Here is an 18,443-nt window from a genome sequence, read left to right on the forward strand (position 1 = left end):
AATCATAGTTTTTTCTCTTTGCTTATGTAGTTTTGTCATCTGTGTGAAAGGTGCTAAACAAATAAAGTTGAATTGATAAAGTGAATAAGTGACTAACTCATGATTGTGACAACAGAAATATTTTCATTGTGATTTAAAGGTTTGTTTCATTTTTAAGGTCGGGGTGAAAATCTTGACAGGAAAGATTAAAGGAATAAATTACATTAAAACAATTAAATCGAAGGAGAAAGCATTTAATACAATAAAACTGTTAAAGAAAATTAAACATTAAAGAAAATTTATATTAAATAGACAAAATATTTAATTAGATAATAAGAGAGAAAACCTTTCATTATGAAGTTAAACAAATTTTTTAAGCAAAAATATTAAAGAAAACATTTTAGAGAATTAAACATTTAATTAGATTATTAAATGTTTAAAAAGACAAAACATTTAATCAAAAAATTAAATGTTTAATTAGAAAATTAAATTGTAAAGACAATAAAACTTTAAATAGGAATTAAACAGAAAATACAATGAAGCATTTTTAAAAAAAACTAAACATTAAAAGGTGGTAAAACATTTAGAAAGAAAAACCTTAAAGATTTAATCTAAAAATAAAACATTGGAAAAGAAAAGGAAATTTTTCAAACAAGCCGATAAAACATTTGAAAAAACAAACATTATAAAGACAAAACATTTTGAAATCAAATCAGACAGAAAAGAATAAAAAGTGAGAAAAGAGCAAAACTAAACATTTAAGAAGAATCAAACTAAAGACAAATCATTTGAAAAGACACCAGTTAGACCTTTAGAAGATCAAACTAAACAAGGGAAAATAAAATGATCAAAAAGAGCAAAAACAGATAAAGGTCTTCAAGCGTTTTCTCGTCTGAAATGAAAACATCAAGTTGTTTCTTCAAACATTTCCTCTTTCTATGTTCTTGCTTTGATTGTGGACAGATTTACTAAGAGCTCATTTCAGAAAACTGCTTTCCGGATAAAGTCTACTAGTAGTTGAAGGCACGATCAAACTAATGTTACCTTCTGATCTCCACAAACTTCACTGTTCAGTGAAGAGAATCAAAGTTTGCTCAGGATTTCTAAAGAACCCACAGGTGAAGGTCTGAGAAGAACTCAGATGGATGGTCTAAATGTGAAATCAAGACTCATGGTCACAAGTTTTAAGGCTTCTGTTAACCACAAAGTTCAAACTAACAGAGAGGTGCTGAGAAGCTTTAAAGATTTCAGCCCTCGGACTGCCTAAAAGTTCAAACGAGCAGTGAACTACTCATGAACTTAGAAGATATCAGTCCTTGGACTGTCTGAAAGGTAAATCTAACAGAGATCTACTGTGGGACTTAGAAAATTTCAGCCCTCAGACTGTGTGAAAGCTCAGGTCCTGAGGACTTGGGAGGTCTGGAGGCTTTGGAAAGTCTTGGAACTGAGGGTTCAACCCTCCAGCACAAAGGCTGAAGTCCAACCTCCTGAGAAAAAGGGTCGAGTCGAGACTCGAGTTAAAAAAAAAACTCGAGAACGGCAAAAAATCGATGATAAATACGCAAAAAAAAAGAAAAATTAGTATCTGAGTGAGTAGCTCAGGGGGTAAGAAGAGAGATTACCAAGTGGAAAGTAGTAGGTTCAAGACCTACCACCTGCATTTTTCTTTCTTTGTCTAAGTTTTTCAGAAAATTTAAGAAGGGTCTGGTCTTGAACCAGCAACCTGCAGCTCCATAGGCAAACCCTTAACTCACTGAGCTACAGATCAGATAAATAAAAATAATTTCGTCGTCCCTTTGACAACGTAGTTTCCGTTCCTAATAAAGTGACCACATGGGTGGAGCCAAGGCGGAGTCTGGGTGGAGTCAGGGTGGAGTCAGGGCGGAGAGGTGGGTGGCAGCCTCCCCTCTCTACCCCCCACCTCCCCCTACTGCCCCCCTCTACTCCCCCACCGCCCACCACACCTTCCCCCACCCGACGAGTTTTTCGAAAATTCGAGTCTCGACGGGTTTTCCCGAGTTTCTGGAATTTCCACCAGGTCGGAGGCAGAACAAGTCATGAAGAGGTGTTGAAGTCGGTGAGGATGGAGTGAGTTTTTACAGTGATGAGAAGGAAGACGAGTAGAAGAGCAGGTCTTTAACCAGCATCCCTAAAATCCATGGAAATGAAGGGAGGTCAACTTTTATCAGCCTCCATCCAGATGTTCAACTTGATATCTTTACTTTGAGATTTTTAGCACCACAAACCTTTAGTATCACACTTTATCATTTATTAGGACTTTCATGGAATCCACCAGCAGATTTGTTTTTTGTTGAGAAACTTTATTCTTGTCGTCGTGGGACTGCAGGATTTAAAACTGTTCCTTCTATTTGACCTCATGTTTATTAGTTTTAGTAGAGAAAGTTATTTTAATTGTTGATTAGTCTCTTAAAAAAACAAACAATATATTGGATTAGTCAAGAGGTTTAAATTTTTTACTTTGTCATGCTTTAAATATGACAAAAAAATATAAAAATAAAGCGTCTTGAGACAATTTGACCTGTAATTGACGTTATATAAATAAAATTGAATTTAAATTGTATGTATCTTGTAATGTTGGACTAATTTAGCCATATAAGTTGGAAAACACATTTTCTTTGTCCATTAATCTGTTTATTGTTTTCTCCAGTAATTCATTTCTTGTTTTGGTTTATAAAATGTCAAACCCAAATATATTCAGTTTACTGTCATAAAAACCAAAAAGATTTACATTCATGATGCAGGAATCAGGCAGTTTTTCACTTTTTATCTTCGTTTAGTCAGAAAGATAGTTGATAATGTGTGAACTGTTGCAGCTTGTGAGGCATAAAAGGTTTTAATCTTTGGGGCCGAGTGTCAAAAAACATTTAGAAACCAACATCAACAAAACATTCAAAGATTTGAACATCATTAAAGGGAAATCCAACTTTTTCATGACAATGTCTAATAAAAGGACATTTATTTCCAATGTAAATGTGTGATATTCATCCTCTGGAGCTTCTCTTCACATCGTCTTCCACCTGGACTGGTTTGGTTGGGAGCATGAGCAACAAACATCTGAAAAACTGCACTTTAACATCAATGAATGACACCGCAGTTTAATCTCTACGTAAATGAGACCAAGTCTGGATGTGCTGCTCTGTCATTAACTCCTAAGTTTAGGGAAAGTTCAAACAAAAGAGGACAGTTCAGATAAGACTTGAGAATGAGCTTATTTTGAACAAATATCTCAGACTTTCTGAGCTTCAGCACCTCTAGCAAAATATTTTAACAACAAGCAACTCAAGAGAACCAGAAGTTGGAGAGAGTTAGCTTTAGCTGAGCCAAAGAACATGTGGGACGCTAACCTAGCAAACATTTCAGACTTTTCTCTGTGAATTCTGAGAAATAATTTCCTATTTAATGACAGAGCTACACATCTGAACTCAGTCTCATTAAAACAGACTCTAATTCAATGTCATCCATCTATATTAAAGTGCAGTTACCCAAAATGTTTGTTGCATGAGCTCCAACAAAACCTGTCCAGGTAGAAGGCCGCTTTGACAAACAGGAAGTGGAAGATTCCAAGCAGATTTATAGAAGGGGGAACCGGACTGTACTAAGTGTGGTCGAGCATAGAGGGGTGCTTTGTGGGTTTTTAAGGCTAATAATGATTATTAGTGAGATATTTGGAAGAGATAATCATTTGTAGTAAATGAAATTATTTCAAATCTTGGAGTTGATAGCGTTTTTTCATACCAAAGGCTATACTATGATTTTTTCTAAGAGACATACTATGCTACTCTGTTTTTATTTTAATTTATTTAGCCTCAATTTATAAAGGTAATCTCATTGAGACACCGAGTCTCATTCTCAAGAGAGACCTGTCCTTAAATAACATTACAAGACAACACTGAGTCACTGACAAACAACACTATGGGACCTATACTAGACAATATAACAATACAATATAACACTGAGTTCCAGACAAACAGTGTCTTGACAAAACACAACATAGACATTAAAATGGATGTGCATAGCGCCAAGCAATTAAGTTAAAATGTCAAAACACTAAGAACAAGAATGAGTCTTAAAAGATGATTTTTCCATAGTGTTTAAAAAGAACAGCAACTATATTTTTTTCGAGGGAACTCCATGGTGACTATAGTGCTAGTTTTAGAACATGCATCGCAAGCAACTCACATGGTCCCTGTGGGCAACCAGACACCTGCGGGCAACTTATTGGCTACTTCTGCTATAAACTGACATGAAATGTAAGAGTTTACCATTGGCTGAGATATTCTACTGATGAAAATATCTTACAGTTCACTTCCCTTTGGTGATGTATTAATGCTTTAGTACAGGTGTGTTTAAATTCTAATATCTAAAGGTATCAGAATATTTTATTGATCCCTGAGCAGAAATTGCTTTGGAATAACAAGGGTAAAATACTTTAGGTTTGGTAGGATGTGAGGACAGTTTGCTGAGATGAACATGATAGTAAACACTGTATAGTGACAACTGTCTGGTAGATAATAATAAGCCACATGATTATGGCTTTAGACCAATCATGGATGAAAAATAAGGATGACTGGCAATTTTGAAAATCCAATTTGTACATTGTCAGTCCATCCATCCACCCCAACATCCTTTCCAAGCTCCCACTTCTTTCTTTTTTTCTTTCACAAACACTACAGCCACAAGAGGACTTTCTCACTTGTCATTTTAGAGTGTTTGCTAAAATGACTAACTTTGGGTCTTCTGTATGGACACCATCTTGTTTATTATATTACTCTAATTACACGCTGCTCTTGATGTTGTGCGATCCCAAAACTAAAGCCAAAAAATTGTGCTGTACTTAAATTCTCAACAAAGTCTGAGATGAATTAAATGACTGAAAGCCATCTCTTACCAGATGACCAAATCTATTGATTCTGGCAGCTTACTTGAACTGGAGTTCATATTTGTGGAACCCTCAGAAAGAATTATTGTTGAGAAAGCAGAACAGGAAGGAGACTTACTGGAACCTAGCTTCAATGATGTTCTGGATCATCAGTGACCTGTATCTGGCACTAGTGTCCCCAAAAATCCTATCAAAGTATAAACAACACTATATACCTTGTAATGATACCACGAAATGGTCACTGCTTATTAATAATTGCTCCTGGTGGATTGTGGTTAGCGCCTTGCATGGCAGCTTCCGCCATCAGTGTGTGAATGGGTAAATGTGACATATCATGTAAAGCGCTTTGGATAAAAGCGCTATTTAAATACAACCATTTACCATTTACCATTTATATACAATGCTATGTAGGTGGTTCATTGATCACTGTGACTGGGCTCATTACTGGCACACTATACTAACAGACTCACAGGTCAGCTCTAAATTATTGATGCTTTTTATAAACTAGAGGAGTATTGCCTTGTCCAAGCTCTTCAGAGAGAATATGGTGTTGTGAAAAAAGAGGAGTGGCAAATTAAAGGGAAAACCAACAATAAATATGTAAATAAAGTACCATCAGAACACGTTTAATGTCTCTGGAACACTTCTAGAGGGACTGAAGACCATTCTTCCAAAAGACATCACCTCATTTGTTGTTTTGATGATTGTAGTGAAAAATGCCGTCGAACACATTAGCCAAAGATCTTCCATGAGAGTTTACTAGGGTTGCGATTGGTTGACAGCAAAGATTAAGCATTTAGTTTTTTCCATGCTCGAACTAATCAATGACCCTTCATGGCTTATGGATTGAGGGGATTTTCATCCTGGAAGAGAACACTCCCATCAGGATAGAAATATTTCATCATAGGTTAAAGGTAATCATACAGAACAGTTTAGGATTGATTTGCTGTGACCGTTCATTCTAAGTGGACAAGAAGGCCATTTCTTATCTAGCGTGATCTCCATTTCTAGCTCTAGCCTTCAGATATCTCACAAGTGAGCCCAAATCATCCCGTCTCTCTGGCCATGCTAAGGCTTGGGCTGCAGTGGAGCGGAGGTCTTTGGTGTATAGCTCACTCCCTGTTCACCAAGACGCTAACGCAGATTTGCCAACAAATCGCTTCTAGCAGGGAGGCAGCCAAAAGGGACCCAAAAGGGCAAATGCATTGACATCCCAACACTAGTCCAGCCAAAGCTCTGCTATGCCTTTCAGCATGGACTCTCAGCTAACATGAAGGATCATTGGAGAATTCTTGACCTGCCCTCTGATTTAGACGCTCTGATTGCCCTGGCTGACAATCATTGGAGAGACGGGGAGAGAGAGAGAAAGTTTGGTTCACCCTGATATCACTCAGTTTCCAGAGACACTTAACTCCATTACCCTTTCATGCGTAGTGTGAGTCTGGAGTTACCCATTTTCCATTGGATTTGGGTCACTTTTGACCCATGATGTGCATCAAAGGGTTAAACCTTTTGCTATCAACCTCTCACACACTTCATCGCTCAGCATTGTTGCCCCTGTACCCATGAGGGAACCCATGCAGGTGGCAAAGATGCATCTCACCCCTGAGGAACGGCAGCGATGCATCAGAGAGTGTCGTTGCATCTGCTGCTTCCAGTTGGGTCACTTCTTCACCTCCTGTCAAAGTGTTGGCATAGCCCAAACGACATAATGTCCTTTTCAATCTTTTTTTTTTTTAGATTTGTCCTCTCCTTCTGCTTCTCAGCCATTTCTGGTATGGACTGACCACAAGAATCTGGAGTCCCTCCACTGGGCTGAGAGGTTACGTGCCAGGCAGGTTTTGTGGGATCCATTCTCTAACCAGTTCAGTTTCACAAATTCTTATCATTGGGTTCTGAGAATGTGAAACTTTATGCTTTGTCTTGCATTTTTGAACCAGATGATTTTTCCCAAGGCCTTGATTCTCATACTGCCACCCCACTTCCTTGTAGGGTTGGTCACTTGGGAGACAGAGGAAAAGGTCAAGCAGGCAGTTGCTGATATTCATGTGCCAGATGGGTCTCCCCAAATCGAGCTGTTTTCTTCTCTCCATCCTCCATTCCCAGGTCATCCACTTTCACTCCAGATATCTCTAAGCATTCTTTGCAAAAGATGAAGTCCAGTTTGCTATTTATTGTCCAAAACTTGAGGACAAAGCTTGTCGAAGAATATTAAAAACACAAAGGAAGGCTGTTCCTTTTGAGATGATACACGCTGACAGTCAAGACCAAGCAGAGTAGTAACTGTGGCTCAAAGCCATGGGATCATTCCAATCATGTCTCAGTTCCTTAAACAAACATGAATTGTCTATGATGGCTGTCAGATCATCTGTCCTCCCGCACATTCACAGATCTTAAACCCTGTAGGTCACCGCTACCTGATCACCCTTCTCTCTGATACAAGCTGATAGAAGCAGACCTGTGACTAGAGGGTCACTGGTTCAGCTCTCTAGACAAGCTATCAGGATGAGGTAGGACAGTGAATCATGCTCTTACCTCTCTCTGCAAAGGACGCTGAAAAGGACACTCTTATTAAACATGCATAATTGTATCAATGCCAGCTAACTGAACGCTACATCTTAAACATGTTCTATTTGTGATTAACACTAATCATGTTAATGAGATTAATATGGCCATTTCTGCAAATACACTCTGATGTCGAGCATGCGTAGTATTGCCCTTTGAAACGTTATCACCACGAGGACTGTCTGCATGGACACAATTTTTGGGCTGCAAATGCTCACAGAGAGGTCAGTGTGGAGTCTTGTGTACTTGGCGAGACGAGGAAGTTATCTAAAAAGTATAACAGTGGCAGGAGCCCGTGGAAGACGTGACTGCATACATGCACAGTGGGTTAGTCTGGGCATTCACACTTCTTCCAAACATGCGGTCCAATGCAGCGAAAAGTCCCCAGATTTGTACATAGGGGAGACTCAAAAACAGCTTCACAAGCATGTGACTCAACACAGAAGAGCCATCAATTCCCCACAACCAAACATGAAGAGATCTCTTGTGTTTTACTGTGTTTTGTTTTATCTTATTTTTTGTACCTATCCTTCCTGCTATGTTGGTGAATGGTGGAACAATGAGCACTTCTTGTCTTTTGTCTTGTCATTCAAGCACGAACTTACCTGTCAGGTTCAATGTCTGTTTTGTAACAGAATGCCAAATGCAATCATTCTTTCTGCACAACGAATCTACCCACAGGTACAAATAGAGAAACCTTGACCGTGACCTTGACCTTGAAATTGCAAAGATCATGGAGAGCAGCTCCTCAGAACAAGACCCAGCAGTCAACCTGCATCTAGAGAATAAAGGACATTCCTTTGTGGACAGCAATGGACACATTTTGGACAGAGAAGACAGATGGTTTGAGAGAGGAGTGAAGAAAGTCATCTATGACAAATTCTAACAGCAATCTTCAAACAGAGGAGGGGGTTTGCGACACCACTTATCAAACACCTATAATGCAGTGATAAGATCTCTACCCAGAAAGTTTTGCCATCGTAACATCTTGAGCCTCTCCTGACTTGCCAGATTTACATCCTTTGTTGTGTGAACTGACAGCCCCACCAACATGAATGCTGTCATTTTTAGTGGACCACTGGATTTCACAACAATCACGCGTGGATGCATGTGAGTTCTGGGTCGTCAATGGGCCATTAGCCTTGTGACCTGGAGTCACTATATATTCTGTGACTCCTCATTACTTAGAACTGAAGAAGCCTCTTGGATGAGAGCCGAAGAGTCTTCGAGACCAAAAATATCAGTTCCCTTGATAGGGTTGTTACATTGACATCAGCATGCATCTTACTGAACCTGTTAACACAGTCAAACAGATGTTGTACGCCCTCCAACTGCACCAACAAATGTCTGAACCAAACCCACTAGTGCACATAGGTGTGTGTGTGTGTGAGGTGTTAAAAGACTAAGCCTGGAAACGGGGATGTGTGAAGGTGCATACGGACAGATGAAACGCAGCAGACTGTTGAAAATCCAATCCATCTGCTGTTCCTGATGTACACAGAGGTGTGTCTGGGTGAGCAGCTGATGAGCTAAACTCCCAAATCCCATCTTTAGCTTCCCCCAAGTCACCACTCTCACATTTCTCCTGGTCTTCTTAGGACTACTTTCACACACACAGAGCTTCAAAAATAAATCCCACACAAGTCTCTAAGATTTCTGATCACACTGTTTTGTATCTCATCTTAAATAGCCTGACAACTTTCCTTTGATTACAGAGCATCTTGAACAGCTTACAGCAGTGAAATATTGTGAGTGCAGCAATACTGATTCCTAAAGTGTACTAAGGAATAAAAGAGAAAAATCTGCCAGGGTTTTCTAGATGCTTATAACACAGGTTGCGTGGTAAATTCAGGCTCATACTGAATCAGAAATTAGGGGCTTCATGTATGGGTCATTCCAGAATTGGAGGACATTTGGGCTTTAAAATTGTTGAAAAATAAATCTTCTCTTTTACAGTTTTGTGCTCCATATTCATCAGTAATAGATATTAAACTACCAAAGGCTTGAATGGCTCAGCTTACACATCAATGCTACCATTTTTGTTCCATATTTTATTGGTTGTTTGCTAACCCTACTCTAATCACAGTAACAGGGTTGCTAATAGATGCTAATGTTAGCTTTTTCTCAGGAGTAGAAGCTAGATATTTAGCTAGCTGTTACTGCTGACCAAGAGGACAAACTTACTGATGGAGAAAAGTCAAGAAAAAAGTATAAGGAATTTGTCTTATCCTGGGAACATGAGGTAGAGTGAGACATTCAATGAAAACTGACAATGTTATGAAAATATGAAAAATAGTAGAGAGGACATACACTGCTGTTGAAAAGTTTGGGGTCATGCAGACAATTTCCTGTTTCCATGAAAACTCACGCTTTTATTCATGTGCTAACATAATTGCACAAGGGTTTTCTAATCATCAATTAGCCTTTCAACAGCATTAGCTGACGCAATGTAGCATTAGAACACAGGAGTGATGGTTGCTGGAAATGTTTCTCTGTACCCCTATGGAGATATTCCATTAAAAATCAGCTGTTTCCAGCTAGAACAGCCATTTACAACAATGTCTACAATGTATTTCTGATCAATTTTCTTAGTGACCCCAAATTTTGAACAGTACTGTAGCTTTGCTCTACCCATTCTTTAGGAAAACTGTTTGATGATGTTAATTCCAATATCATGTGCAATAACTGTTACAATCTCATCCTCATGTAAATAGTCTCCTTTAAAAAACATCTTCTGTGTATATAATGCTCTCCGTGCTTTTGCACTGTGTTTCTAATTCATTCTTGTACTGTCTTTTTACTTTTTTCTCCTTTAGAGCTGCTGTAACTGAATTTTTCCCACTGTGGGATCAATAAAGTTTCTCTTATCTTATCTTGTGTTCACTGTTTTCTTCTTCTACCAGCTAAAAAGGGTTGTTGTGGGACACATTTTCCATGCATAATCATTATTATTTAAAATATTGTGCTGCTTAAAAAAATGTTCCCACAATTACAAGAGACACCAATGGGGGAAAAAATCCAAAAGAAAAGGAGATTTAAATGTGATTCTGTTTTATTTGAGATTCAATTTGGTCATCAGGGGGGTGGGACAAGAGAAAAGGTCATAGAGGGAACTCCAGATGTATTTGATATTTTAAAATTATTTTTAAACATTCTTTTCTCCTATTTTTTTTTTTTTTTTGATTTGGTCTCAGGACAAGTAAATTTACAACAACTGCATGGTGCACCTTTTTGTACATGGATTAGTCCTCCAATTCTCTAATGACCCTTGAAGTAGCGATACACAGGCAGTTGTTAATTGAAATGGATATAATTTGGACTGAAAAACAACTTTACGGTCCCACAGTATAAAACAGAGCTCTGGCCGGGGGTGGGGCGGCAGTGGCTTTTACAGTACAACATATGGAGCATCTTTGGAAGCGAAAGCGCACCATGTTGGAGAGGGAGAGCTGCGGCTGGACGCCCCTCAACTCCTGACGAACGCGAGATGCAGGGCAAGACTGGAGCAGCGCGTAACGGAGTGACTTATGTGGAGATCCACCTGACCAACAGGCTGCCGTCAGCCTCCACACACTCCGTTCAGCGCGGCTCTTTACATGCGTGCGTATCGGATTTGTACAATAGCGCGGAGCAGCGCGTCCTGGACGGAGTCTCCTGTTGTTAAAGGCTTGAGCGTACATTCATGCCAGCATCCAACCAGTTCGGGATGCATATGTGAACAGTTGGGATGGATTCGTTTAACGCCAGCGGAATGGACGCGTTCACGGTGATCCATTTGAATTCCTCCTGGAGCCTGGACAGCGGATACTCTTTAGCAGCTATAGCTGGAATTGCTGCCCTTGTAAGTTTTCTCATTCTTTTCACCATTGTTGGAAATATTCTGGTGGTAATCGCTGTGTTAACGAGCAGGGCACTGAAAGCCCCCCAGAACCTTTTTCTGGTGTCTCTGGCCACCGCGGACATCCTCGTCGCCACTTTGGTGATGCCGTTTTCTCTGGCGAATGAACTTATGGGTTACTGGTATTTTGGAAAAGTTTGGTGTGGCATTTATCTGGCTCTGGATGTTTTGTTCTGCACTTCTTCTATTGTGCATCTGTGTGCTATAAGCCTGGACCGGTACTGGTCTGTGACGCAGGCTGTAGAGTACAATCTGAAGCGGACTCCTAAACGCGTCAAGTGCATCATCCTGATCGTGTGGCTGATATCTGCCTTCATCTCCTCTCCTCCGCTCGTATCTATCGACAGCAACAACGACGTGAGCTCTCAGCCTCAGTGCCAGCTGAATGATGACACTTGGTACATTCTGTCCTCCAGCATCGCGTCCTTCTTCGCTCCCTGCTTAATTATGATTCTGGTGTACATCAGAATATACCAGGTGGCCAAAACCAGAACCAGAAGCATGTCGGGAAAAAAATCCAGGCCAGATGGTGTGACACAAACTGAGAACGGACTGAGCAAAGCCACCTCCCCATTCCATGGCGAGAGGGAGAATGGTCATTGTCACTGCCCGCCTACGCCCAGCCAACGCACGGCCACCGTGGGCCAGCAGACTGAGAGCCCTGACATGGACCAGAGCTCCTCCTCAGAAGATAAAGGTCACAGATCCCAGCCCCAGGACTCCCAGAGAACCAAAAGGGCTGGTACAAGCAAAGGCTCCCTCTCCAAACACTCCACTGGCATCTCCAGAGTCAGCAACAAGTCCAAAGACCTCTTTGCCTCTCGGAGGAAACGTCGACGGAGCTCCTTAGCCAGAAAAAAGGCCTCTCAAGCCAGGGAGAAGAGGTTTACATTTGTCCTAGCTGTGGTTATGGGGGTGTTTGTTGTGTGCTGGTTCCCCTTTTTCTTTAGCTACAGCTTGTACGGTGTATGTAGGGATTCCTGTAAGATTCCCGACCCACTGTTTAAATTCTTTTTCTGGATTGGCTACTGTAACAGCTCCCTCAACCCTGCCATTTACACCATCTTCAACCGAGACTTCCGGCACGCCTTCCAGAAGATCCTTTGCAAGTCGTGGAAGAAGTCCTTTTAGATGTGAAGTGGAGCTGCTGCTTCACGCTGACAATCTTACAGGAAATATCAAAGTGGAAAAAAAAAAAAACAGAATGCTATTGTGTTTGTTACTGCCACTTGTTATATGTCATTGTCCTGTAATATTCCAGTCATGGCAGCACACACAATGGATCATCACACACTAGACCAGGGGTATCAAACTCATTTCAGTTCAGGGGCCACATTCAGCCCAATTTCATCTGAAGTGGGCCAGACCAGTAAAATCACAGCATAATAACCAATAAATAACCACAACTCCAAATTTTTCCGTTGTTTTTGTGCAAAATAGTACGTTCTGTAAATGTTCACATTTCAGGTATTATCTTTTTACAAAACATTACGAACAACCTGAATTTTTTTTCGGAAAAAATAATTCAATTTCATCAGTATTATGACTCAGTTTATCATTTACACATTACAACTGACAGATGACAGACAATCTACAAAGACACAAAACATTTAGCCATCTGGAACTGAACAATATAGTGTTTTAGCTTATGATCAAAATGACAAAAGTCAAATGAAAAAAAGACAAAAAACAACGAAAATGAGACAAAATATTACAAAAAGGTACACAAAACAACAAAATCGATAAACAAAATGACAAAAAAATCAGACAAAACAAAACAAGACAGAATTAGACAAAAAATTACAAAGCGACAAAAAAAATGGACTAATGACAAAGACGAGACAAGAAATTACACAAATGACACCAAACAAGACAAAAGTGAGAAACAAAACAGCAAACAAGTAGACAAACAAGACAAAAAACACACAAAATGACACAAACAATACACAAAGCAAGGAATAAAAAAACGCAAAGTGACAAAAATAGGACAAAAAACATAAGCGGGACAAAAAGGAAACACTAAAACGACAAAAATCTGACAAAAAAAGACAAAATATTACAAAAACGAGACACAAAAAGGCAAAAGAACAATGAGCAATCTAGTAGTTTATGATCAAAACAACCTGTCAAGGTGTATTTAAAATGTCTAATTTTACAAATGTACAATGTGCAGTTAATGTCTTCTCTGTAATTTTTACACTGTGGGCCGGATGTGACCCCCTGGAGGGCCGGTTTTGGCCCACGGGCCTTATGTTTGACACCCCTGCACTAGAGCATCACACACTGGACTGTCACACACTGGATCACCTGCTGTAAACTCTGACAGATTGTTTTCATGAACACAGTCATTCTTGAACTGCCACATTCATGTGCCGTCTTTACTAGCATTTCATCATTGATAAAGCTCTTTATATCCACAAAAGATAGCTTGCCATGTTGATTTAGAAATATGCAACATAAAAGCACAGAAGGTTTGAAATCTTGCTTATCACAAAGGGACACTTGTCAAATCAGTTGTGGTGTAAATGAACAGCTTGATATTTAGGGAAATACGTTCATTGGCTTCCACTGGAGAATGAATCTAATGTCTGTTTGGTACGTATGCAGCTGGAGCAACCAGCCAGTGAGTTTACCTCAGCATAAACACTAAAAACTAAGACAAACAGATGGCCGGATTCTCTCCAAAGGTGGCACTATTTACTGAAGTTTAGAAATGATCCCTATCATGTCTTGTTTGGCTAAAAAAGTGAAGCGTAAAACAACAACCTGCTGCTTAACGTGGGATTCAGTTCGTCCCTATTGGGAGACACTAAGTACATTTTTGTTTTTGTTATCAGCCCACTTAATGGTCATTATCAGTTGAAATCACTCCCAAAGATATGACTAATACAAGCTGTTTATTCACATCTGACAGTGTCTTCTACAGCTATTACCTACAGTCTGGGTTTGCTTCTGTTTTCTACTAGCGGAGTAAGTTATAGCACCCTCTGGCCCACTAATGGGTCCAGTTTGTCCAATCTGAGCCATATTTATGGGTTTGATGACAACTGGTAACAGTCTTTTAATGAGCTAACACTCAAGTCCGGTGCACTGATCTTCTCATCTAACTCGGCTGAAATGCAAATAAATGTTTCCTAAAATGTAAAACTATTCCTTTAAAAATGTACGTGGAAAAGCAGGACTAGACTTGAAGCTTATGTGAAGTCTGTGTTGTGTTTTATTCACTTGTTTAAATCCAGTCAGTACAAAAGAGTTCAATCTGCATACTCTCATATAGCCGAGGTCTCCATTGTCACGTTTAGATTGTCTATATATTTAAAATGAGGCTTGAGCAATTTAACCAAATAGTTAAACTGGCTAAAAGTATCCACTCTTTTACAAGAACAAGAGGGATATACAAGAAAAGGCTGAAAATATTATGCAGAAACCGAAATCTTGGTGATGATTTGTGAAGCCCAACGCCCTGATTGAGGACTGTTGTTAGATTTCAGCCATGTTTTATTTGTTTTCTTGCCCAGTTCCTGTTTGCGTTGTCAGCTTATATATGTATCTAGAGAATCTAAAAAAAAAAAAACAAAGTTGAAGGAGTAGCAGTTTAAGGGTCATTCCAGAATTGGAGGACATTTTTACATTTTTCTGCTCCATATTCATCAATAACAGCTACTAAACTATCAAAGGATTGATTGGCTCAGCTTACACATCAATGCTTCCATTTTTATCCCATTAAAAAGGAGATTTAAATGTAATTTTAACTGTTTTATTTGGGACTCAATTTGGTCATCGGGGGGGGGGACAAGAGAAAAAATGAATTTTAGGGGGAACTCCAGACTTATTTGGTATTTTCAAAAATATTTTGTTAATATTTCTTTTGTCATTTTGCACATTAATTATTTGAAATTTGATAGTGGGATGTAAAATGTCCTCTAATTCAGGAATGACCTTTAACTTTGCCCTTAAGTACCTGTGTGCTGTGAGTGTCATCACGGTTATTTGTAACACAGCTGATAAATGGAATGGAAGAACAGCAGAGTAACTCACTGTGGGTCTTGGTTATTGGCCTCTGCTGCACATTTTTGATTTTATAACAGTACTAATAAGGGCTGATGCTGCAGATTATAAGCTAATCATTTTTATGATGTGCAAAAGAGGTCACTATTTTCACAGTAACCCTAAACTACTGAGTATTTCCTGATAAATGCATTCATTTTGCACTTTTTTTTATGAAACTACCTCTGTTTTCTTTTGTTTTTGTTGCTGATTTTATCTTGTCTTTTTCTGCAATGTGCAGTAGACAACTCACCTCCACTTAAGCTTTTGTGCAAAAATAAAGATGAAGAAGACAAAGTCCTACGTCAGCTGCTGTTGTGATGTTCCAGCACGTGGATGATCCTATACTTGAGCATCACATGATTTAGTAACTTTCCATTAAGTTGTAAAATGTTGCTGCTGTTGTTTTTTTTAAATTACTGAGTCAACATACTAGAATTCTTACCTAATGACTTTTCAATTTATTGACTAAACTTACTGACAGTTCAGAATAGTAAAGCATGGTAGATGCATTATCTTTTATCAAATTGGCATTCAACAAATGTTAGCTAAATCCAACTTGGCGGTTTACTTTTTAGCTATAAGAAAAGGTGCTGTACATAGTTTTCTCTTCTTACATCAATGTCACCATAGTAGCAGGCGGGGACTATTTAATCAAACTGCTCAATCACCCTAAATATTCTTTAATAACTCTTATAATGAAAAACAGCAAGCTATGTTCATGTTATTCACAAGGTCAGAGAAAGATTAATTAGATTAATGGAGCTGTTCTCTCAGTGTCTTTGACAGATTTATGGATTTAGAAAGTACAGTCCCTTCTTTGCTGCAATAAATAAAGCGTATTAACCACACAGCTTCTCAAGGATTCAACAACAAAGTGCGGTCTAAAAGGGTTCGTAATTAATTCTGGCTATTCAGTGACTACAGTCCAAGTGTTGAGATTCAGTGGCTTGAAATGTCAGCACTAAAGGAGCAGTTCTTTAAAAGTGAAGGTGATTTGCTTCTATCCATCAACAGTAACAATTACTTGGAGTTTCATTTCTGGCTATAAAATAAAAGTCTAATTTACCCTCATGAGGGAAATATTTGGGCCTTCAGCTGAGGATCGCTAGCTATATTCAATAAATATATCTGCCTTCTTTTTGGTAGGTATTGTTAAAAGGGTCTATCAGTTTGCAGTGTGCATGGAACTGAACCAGACAATGCTGTGGGTCAAAAACCAAAACAACTAGCTAAAAGACACTAAAAGGCCCAAAATGGAATGGAACTGCAGGATAAGGGGATAGTTTTGTTGGGTTTCCCCCTACGATGATTAACATTTCACATTTTACGTGATTATTTGATCCACTGATGATACAAAACTTTTAAGTGTTGCAGCTTAAATGTTCCTTTAAATGTCGGCATGGGCTATAAACGAATGAAAGAACAACCCGATTTACTTTCCCTCCACAAAATCTATTTACCATTGTCATATCTCATCTCGGCTGAGCAGCCTTGGCTCAGTACTGTGCTCTCTTAGTTCTTTTCTTCTTCTTTATGTGAATGCAGTGATGCTTAAAAGCTTTGGACACTTAAAATTGGTTCCAAATTCTTTTTGTGTCACGACGACAAGCCCAAACATACAGCCAGACTCGTAAGGAATGATCTTCATGACGAAGAAAAGATGGTATTGCCCCATTGAAATACCCTAATCTTAACATCTGGTGTCACATGATGGGACAGAAACAACTGAGACAGCTCAAGCTCACAGACGTGCCATGGAAATTTCTCCAACACACTTTGGACAACATATTGTACCTGCCAAGTGCCATGAGAAACTGTGTGTAGCTTAAAATGGTTGCATGTAAATGGTGTGATACGACCAAATACTGATTTTACTCAGGTTTGTATTCCTTTGGTATGAATCCAAATGATACATTAAAACTGCTCAAATGGGTTTTAAAGCATCTTCACCTTAGCTTTAGGTCCTAAAATGTTACATTTGTCATCTAATTTGAACAATTTTAGACTCCTGCATGCCGTTGAAATTACATTTTTTTCCCCTTCAGATGGAAAAGAAGACGGTGAATGGAAAAACCTGCGCCAGAAAAGTCTTTGAAAAAAGACTAATGCGGACAGATGTCACATTTCTAACATCACACAGACCTGCATCCATCTTCTTCTTGAAGATAATTGTACATGATGTTAAATCTATTTATTTATTGTCTATTCACATCCACAGTAGAAAGACCCATTTTGACAAACAGCCACTAACTTTAAACATGGAAATTGCTTTTCTCATAACTACTGTATTATAAAAAGGAAATGTCTGTGCCTGGAGCCATTTGTTTCATAACTCATCTTTCATAAGCCGGAGAGCTGAGCACATTTTCTCTGACAGCTGAGCTAGAAAATAGAGAAAAACAAACACACAGTAACCCCCGTATATTCAAACTTTTTAGTACAATGGGAATCCAAAAATCTATGAATTTGAATACACACGTGGACAAAATTGTTGGTACCCCTCAGTTAAAGAAGGAAAAACCCACAATTCTCACTGAAATCACTTGAAACTCACAAAAGTAACAATAAATAAAAATTTATTGAAAATTAAATAATCAAAATCAGCCATCACTTTTGAATTGTTGATTAACATAATTATTTAAAAAAACAAACTAATGAAATAGGGCTGGACAAAAATGGTGGTACCCATAACTTAATATTTTGTTGCACAACCTTTTGAGGCAATCACTGCAATTAAACGATTTCTGTATTTGTCAATGAGCGTTCTGCAGCTGTCAACAGGTATTTTGGCCCACTCCTCATGAGCAAACAGCTCCAGTTGTCTCAGGTTTGATGGGTGTCTTCTCCAAATGGCATGTTTCAGCTCCTTCCACATATGTTCAATGGGATTCAGATCTGGGCTCATAGAAGGCCACTTTAGAATAGTCCAACGCTTTTCTCTCAGCCATTCTTGGGTGTTTTTGGCTGTGTGTTTTGGATCGTTGTCCTGTTGGAAGACCCATGACCTGCGACTGAGACCAAGCTTTCTGACACTAGGCAGCACATTTCTCT

General features: G+C 38.9%; 1 protein-coding gene across 1 annotated transcript; it reads left to right on the plus strand.

The window, feature by feature from the left end:
* Nucleotides 1-10,714: 10,714 nt before the first annotated feature.
* LOC110962707 (alpha-2 adrenergic receptor) lies at nt 10,715-15,692 on the plus strand. Its single transcript, XM_022210716.2, has one exon. The coding sequence runs from the start codon at nt 11,172-11,174 to the stop codon at nt 12,471-12,473; it is 1,302 nt and encodes a 433-aa protein (XP_022066408.1). The 5' UTR covers nt 10,715-11,171; the 3' UTR covers nt 12,474-15,692.
* Nucleotides 15,693-18,443: the final 2,751 nt, after the last annotated feature.

Source organism: Acanthochromis polyacanthus, chromosome 23, assembly GCF_021347895.1.
Source record: "Acanthochromis polyacanthus isolate Apoly-LR-REF ecotype Palm Island chromosome 23, KAUST_Apoly_ChrSc, whole genome shotgun sequence".
NCBI lineage: Eukaryota > Metazoa > Chordata > Actinopteri > Pomacentridae > Acanthochromis > Acanthochromis polyacanthus.